The sequence below is a fragment of the Cyprinodon variegatus genome, unplaced genomic scaffold (genome assembly GCF_000732505.1).
Source record: "Cyprinodon variegatus isolate N-32 unplaced genomic scaffold, C_variegatus-1.0 Scaffold26, whole genome shotgun sequence".
In the NCBI taxonomy this organism is placed as follows: domain Eukaryota; kingdom Metazoa; phylum Chordata; class Actinopteri; order Cyprinodontiformes; family Cyprinodontidae; genus Cyprinodon; species Cyprinodon variegatus.
In genome coordinates this window covers 2,194,153-2,201,453 of record NW_015150479.1, presented here as the reverse complement: position 1 = coordinate 2,201,453, position 7,301 = coordinate 2,194,153, and the positions used below count along the sequence as shown (strand labels likewise).

Sequence of the window (7,301 nt, the reverse complement as noted above, 5' to 3'; positions counted from 1 at the left end):
TGTTTTATCATAAAGCACTAGTAAAAAAATAGCTAGTTTTATCAACTTTAAGGACTACCTATAAACCCATTAAGTGTAATGTTGAGTATTTATAATGTGACACGGTTAATCCCAAGTGGGGTCACGAGAGGTGCTGGTGCTTCCAGCTGTCAAAGGGCGAGAGGCGGGATGCACCCTGGACAGGTCTCCAGTCCATTGCAGGATGCAGGATAACAAAGAGACAAACAGGAAACAACCATTCACGCACACACTCACGCCTAAAGAGTAATTAGAGAAGCCAATTAACCTAACAGTCATGTTTTTGGACTGTGGGAGAAAGCTGGGGTACCTGCCAAACCCATGCATGCTCAGGGAGAATATGCAACCTCCATGCAGAAAGACCCCTGGCCAGGAATCAAACCCAGAACTTGATTGCTGCAAGGCAGCAGGGCTACCCACTGTTCCACTGGGCAGCCCTTTAGGTAAAATGTTTTATGTAAATTGGTTATTTGAACCAGGTTTCCATTTAAATGGTTAAAATAAATTCATTAACTTACTGTATTGTTTATAGTATAGTTTATTGGGATACACCTATACTACCCCCCCTTTTTACTCATCAGTCGTGCAGAACCCCTTTTCCTTTGTATATATTTTAATTTCATCACTCTTTCACCCTGGCACTTGGCACCCCTCCTTATAGTTTCCATCTCTCTCCTTTCTCTCTCTCTCTCTGTTCCACTCCAGCCTCCAACCTTCCTCTCTCTCCCACAGCGGACGCTGCATACCTCCTCTCCACCAGCCACCGCTCGAGCTGGAGCTGAGGCGAGTGCGCGCATACGGAGTGCGGCACAAGGAGTGTCGCTGAGTGCATCCTCTGTTATATGCATCCTTTTCCCTTCAAATGCCTACATTTCCCCTTCCAGTGTGCTGAAAAGAATCTGGGGCTCTCTCACATCAGATCTCTTCTCAGTCTTCATTTCTACAGGAATTCTAAAGACAATTGTGGAATATTTTGTGCCTTTCGTGGTAATGCCATGTGACCTGGCTATTCCACATTTTGGCGTTTCCATCATCTTCAAGAAAAGTCGCTTCTAGCTCAGACTTTTGGGGATTTTTTATAGAATAGCTGAGTGAAGGGGAGCATAAAGGGAACCCCAGGAGGAATGGAAGTTTTGGACGTTGGCTTGGTCCTCTGAGAGGCTGCTGGTGGCGATTGGTGCAGGAGGGGAAACTGCGTCGCCAGATCTAAAAAAGCAGGGGGGGATCTGGGGTCATTGGCCATCACAGGACCTGCAGTTCAAGACAACGAGGTTTAACCCCAAAGTACGTCTATCGCTATCGAATTTGATCGGATGCGTTTCTTTCTGTAACGATTGATAACATCCTCCAGCCTCTCAGCCTCGACTGAACGCGTCGGCGTTTTGGATGCGGCGCGTTTTTCTCTTTTTTCCTTCACTGCAGCTCGGCGCCGCTGCTCACCCAGGATCTGATTTAATGTTAGGAGGAATTTCAACAGGGTGCAGGTCTCTCACTATACCCTAGAAATCTGCTCCTCTTCATTTATACCCTTTCCTTCTCCTTCCTAACGCGCAAAAAAGAGCAAAACTAAGATAGATTGATGGACTAAAAGAGAAGCCTCGTTTCACGGGTTTTTAACTCTGCTCAGAGCTGTATTTTTTTTTTCTTTTTTCTGTCTGTCTTTTTCCCCTCATCTGGACATAATGAAAGTTCTCCTGGTCGTGATGCTTATTGCCGTTTTTTGGAGCCAGGAGTGGAAGTCGGCGCTGTCGGATTCAATCATCCATATCGGTAAGTTACTGATTTGGATGTTTTATTTATTTATTTATTTTTTTTTTTGGTCACAAAAAAATAAAAATAAATAAAAAATCACAGCAGAGCTTTTGTGAGCGTCTGTCAGGAAACAGAAGGGGGGGGGGGGGGGGATTAGACATTGATAAACGCGCTCCTGCTTCAATGGTTTTCTGACGCACCGATGTTTCTCGGAGTTTCACTTCTTTCTTTTTCATCCATTCAGGTTAAAATGGCAAATCAGAAATTTCAAATGATCCCTCAGAGCAGAGGGCAACTTTACATTACAGCTGCGTCTGGTATGATTAATACCATGAATGCGTCCTGCTTCTTAACACTTTAAGAGCATGCAGCCTTCTTCCCTTTCGGTGTGGGCGCAGAACAGGTGGTTTTTGTGATGCTTGCTCCCTGAATTACCCGAGAAGGCTACAGATATTCTATTTATAGATTATCTTTAAGTATAATGGCATTACCTCCAATATCATCATCTGACAGCGATACTGCAGTGGCAGAGAGTGGGGTGTGTGTCTGTGTTTTGGGGTGGGGGGGTCCTAGCGTCTTTTCTACCTTCCACCGCCGCCTGCATAGTGACACTGTTGTGTTTTGAGCGTGATTCTTGTATTTAGGGGTAGATTTGCAGCAGCTTGGAAAGAGAGAGGGGGCGCGTGCCATGTAGGATGAGAGGTGGGATTGCATGGTCGCTACACAACTGGGAGGCTTCCAGCAACCAATAGACTAAAAATGTGTGTGTGTGAGAGAGAGAGACTTGATGCAGAGTGTTGGGCCTCTCCGAGTCAGAGTCACGCATGGGCTTTACACCAGTGGAATGAGATAAGCACCTGTCCGTGCCACGGTTATGATCCACTCACACTTTCAAACACACATAGAAACCACGTCCCTAATCCAGCGCTCTGTGCTGCCATACAGCACTGTTTGTTAATCAGCCGGCCAGGGTCAGCATAGATAAGCCAATTTAGAGGCTACCTGAGTGCAGTCTGCCAGCAGCTGGATCAGGTTGAGGTTTTCCTCTGGGCTGCAGGCCAGAACGGATGCATCCAATACCAACAGCTGCAACTGAGTGAGATCTGATCAAACAAAGCCAGGATGTGATAACAAATTTCACATAAAAAAAAATAAATAATAATAATTTAACCCCCACCCCCTCAAAAAACAAACAAACAAACAAACAAAAAAAACATTCAACACCTTTCTCTGAAAATGACAGAGCAGGCACCCCAGGCTATTTTCTTGAACTTTTTGTCAACTGTATTTTGGCACAGTTACATTTGCACCTCTGCTGGAACAATGAGTCACAAAGCCTTCATTCTGCATACAGAATTTCCTCTTTAAAAACTGCAGTTCTCATCCTTCAGGGGTGCCGGTGTAATCCACCGGTTAGGCAGATCACCCTGTGACTGAACGGTTTGATCACAGCAGCAAGGCTCATGTTGGGCAAGTGTCTCACAGTGAGCCTCTGAAACTTTATCTCCTCACACACTGTAAGTTTCCTCAGATAAGACTTTTCACAGTGTGAGCTGAATGTCTTTTGAGACATTTGGAGGCGTACCAGGACTAAAATTATAGCTGCAGACAACTGGCAATAAGTAGAATCTCCTGATACGCATACTCTTTGCAAATATCTACTACTGTTTATGTATTTGTTTATTATTATGTCTTACCTGTGCCAGTTTTGTTGAAACTAATCTCTTGGGTTACTCAGCAACATGCATGTTTATGTTTTTGCAGCATATTAAAGCATTACTTGTCCAATTAACCTATGACCCTTTCTAAAAACTTAATGCATTACTTATACAATTTTCATTATTTGATCACCTGGTAGTAATTTAATGGACTCTAAAAATATTACACATTTATGTGAAGTCTCTCTATCTCTATAGCAACATTCCTGTATGCAGAAAAAAACCTTTAATCAAGCAGTGTGCATAAAGATTCCTGCATATATAACTAAGAAATTTTTATATAAATCTTATGTCCAGCAAAAGTAAGAAACTCTGCCACCTTCAGTATATAAACGCTTCAACAGAATGCACTATAATTCACAGTGTTACATCTGCAAATAAGTTAAAACGTTTAGGGACATATATTTCAATGCATTGTTTACCAAGTGCATGCTTTACCAAGGTCATGTAAAACGATAGAATGACGTCTAGATAAAATCCAAGATTTAAAGGGTTTTTAAACAGAAAATATGTAAACACAAACTTCTAAAAAAAAAGCAAAGAACAAAAACAAAAAAACAATAATACCACAGCAATATCAATTTTAGATCGTATTAAAGGCAACTTTCAATAGACTGAAAAAAAAGTGGACGATGCCTTTAAAAGATACTGCTTTTATCAAGGGACCATCACAAAATGTCCTTACTTAGTTTTGCAATTGGTATCAACAAAGTAAAGTCGGATTGGTGCCCCTCTAGTTTAAAAACATGTTTAGATTTTTTTTTTTTTAATTGTTCATAGTTCTTTAAGTCTGGACTAATGTTTTGTTATCAGAACAGAGAGTTGGGCTGATGTGGGGTTGTAATTGTTTTCTTCTACAATTTCCTTCTCATCCAAACATTGGAACAAATAATATCTTAAGTGAATTTAATTCCTATTAAAAGTAAAATAAACTGGACTAATGTGATGATATTATTTAACTCTAATAAGAAGGCAATTGGCTGAATTTTGGAGAACTGTAATGGATACAGTTATCTTTATGTACAGATGCCTAATTGAACATTTAGAGAGCACACATCATAGCAATACCTCTGCTATGCCAATATCCACAACAAACACAAGATTTGAACAAACGGAAACCACACCATCCTGTTTATAATATAATCAAGACAATGCAAGCATATGTGTGCTGAAGCCGCAATTTTTTTTTTTTGAAGTGCATAATATGAAACCCATATTTTTTGTTTTCTATATGTTTAAACAAGTTGATTATCTTGTAAAAACCATCTGTAATGAAAACATTTTTGGCTTGACTGGGATATTATGGTTATTTTGGTTCTATAGAATAATTTTGGCTGCATTTGTCTGAGCGAAGGAAGTGTGGTTGGTCAGCTGGCTGCTTAAGTCGCACTGACTTTTGAACTTTTTTAACACCTCAAACCCGTTTTTGTCCTTTGAATCACATGAAAAGGATTTCATATCCAAAACAATACTTGTCTTTACCCTCATTTATACACAATGTCTCTGTAGCATCACTGCTTATCCTTACTTCCATAGGAAAGCTTCAAAATGACAGATACTGTATATCCCACTTTTGAGTAGTCCTACATGGGACCCAAACACAGTGAAGCTGGAACTTTGGCAATCATTTTCACAAATTTGTGAAAGTTTTGTTGTCTAAGAAACAGAATGTAGCATTTGCTCTTGTTGATATAACATTTCAATACACTAAGTTTATGTTATCTCACACTCTATCTTCTTTATAATGTATGGTGACCTCTTTCCTTCTTTGTATGCTTATCATATTGACTTAGGAGTGCAAGAGAAAATAAAAATCCCACTATACTTATCACAAGCGTCACATTGACATGTCAGAAGTAATCCTTTTTAATCCCTTTGTTGCAGTTAAAGATGGAATGAGGGTAGGAGATGGGAAGAGAGAGTCAAACAGAGATGTATATCAAAAAAAAAAAAGATGGTTGGCAGAAAGTAAAACACTTTGACAAATACTGATTGTATGCCATCTTTCCATTTTTAGCTCTCTATGTCAAAGCAGTAATTCTGGAGCCGACTTTTCATTATTTTGCTGATATTAACATTAGTGACCAGCAGATAGTTCTGTCTCTTCGTCCAGGCATTAAATGTGATTGAGCCTCTGGGAAGATGGTCCAACTGCCTCGCCCTTATCCCTTTCACTTCCCCTCACCCTCTGTCGCTCTTCCCACTCTGTCTCTGTAATGATAATTTTGCAGAGAAGGGGGTGGGGTTGGCTTGCCTCTTAGCTCTCACTATGCCATGTACCGCATGCCAATGGTGCTTTACTTTATGAGGCCTATATTACAGATTTTACTTCATGTTTATTTTAGGGATGTGCAGACAGGAAGGGTGGATATGTACTCTGGGTTTCAGCCAACTAAACTGGGTTTAAGGGTGGAGTCTCCTTGATTATTAGCAGTTCACCTGCTGATCTAAGTAGTATTTGAGATGAAGTTTAGATGCTTTACTTCATCACCATCACTGTGTCTCTCATCCTGGTTAAAGTCAAATTTGTTTGTCTAACTGATTGCTCTTTATTATTATGCAAATCAATGCAGTGTTGTATTTATGTCATATAATACTGTTTTTAAATGATAATTTATAGATTTGATAACCAAAATGTGTCACTATTAGGTGCCTGTACAACCCAGGTAAGCCAGAAAATATAAGCTAATTAAACCAAAACTATGGAAAGAAATATCCCTTTGTTTTAAGCTTCAGTCAAACTATACTGAAAATATAGGCTGTCAAATGTTCTAAAGTTACATTCTGAAATAAAATTGCACCAATTTTCAAGACCATTACACACCCTTAGCATTTCTAAATTTGTCACATTATATTCACAAACTTCAGTTTTTATGGGATATTATGTGATAAGACAATCACAAAGTAGCTTCTGTAATTTCATTATGCCAGGTAAAGAAAGGTATTCTTACAGTATAACTTGCCACCACCATGGTTCAGAATGAGGACGTCACAGTGATTTCTATGGTAAATTTTCCATATCAGTGTTTTGCAAGTAAGCCAGTTAGTTAAAACTTTGGTCTAATCTGCCCTTTTCCACATAACTGCAAACAGTATCTTTTTTTTCTTCTGAGCTGTGGATGTCTGCATATTATTTTTGGATAACATAGTTCTTCAATGTATTGTTTTAAAACTTAACTTACTTTAAAAGATTCAACAAATTTACATTTGATCTGCCTGGGTATTTATTTGGTCTTCATGATGCTGTTTAAACTAATGTAAATAAAAAAAACTTGTTGAGACCTTCAAACAACAGCTTTCTTACTGAGATTGAATTACATACAGGCTAACTATTTACTTAATTGATTAATTATTAATTCATTAATAATATTAATAAATTAATTATGTGACTTTCAGGATAATATTTTTTGTTTACATGCATTTCAAGGATATCAGAGTAAAGGGGACTAAATGCAGTTTTTATATTTTTATCTATAAATTAAAGTTTCAAAAAGCAAAATTTGGTGGTACCAGATTCTGGGGCTCTACTTTTATGATGAGATCTGCCTCTAAATCCAACATTATGATGTCCAGCTCCGGCTGAGCTTTTCTGGCCTGGGTTTTTCCCTTTGTATCAACCGTACCTTCAACTACGCTCCATCTTGTCCTTCTGAGCCGTGACCAAAATGTGTGTATTTGCTGACACATATGGGGTACCAAAGTGGCGGTCTGACATTAAATTCTGACCGCCACCTTGCCTTTTCTGCATGTAACAGATATTTTTTTTTGCATATGATCTGATCAATAACAGAGGCACATCACTCAATATGTCCT

General features: G+C 39.1%; 1 protein-coding gene across 4 annotated transcripts in view; it reads left to right on the top strand.

Moving 5' to 3' along the window:
• Positions 1 to 810: 810 nt before the first annotated feature.
• Positions 811 to 7,301, top strand: part of grid2 (glutamate receptor, ionotropic, delta 2) — a 520,299-nt gene continuing 513,808 nt past the window's right edge. For all 4 annotated transcript variants that reach the window (XR_001481865.1, XM_015395277.1, XM_015395286.1 and 1 more), the window contains exon 1: positions 811 to 1,788. Coding sequence is in view for 3 of the 4 variants with exons in the window: in XM_015395277.1 (XP_015250763.1) it covers positions 1,701 to 1,788 (88 nt within the window). In the remaining variant the exon portion in view is untranslated. The remainder of the gene's footprint in view (positions 1,789 to 7,301) is intronic.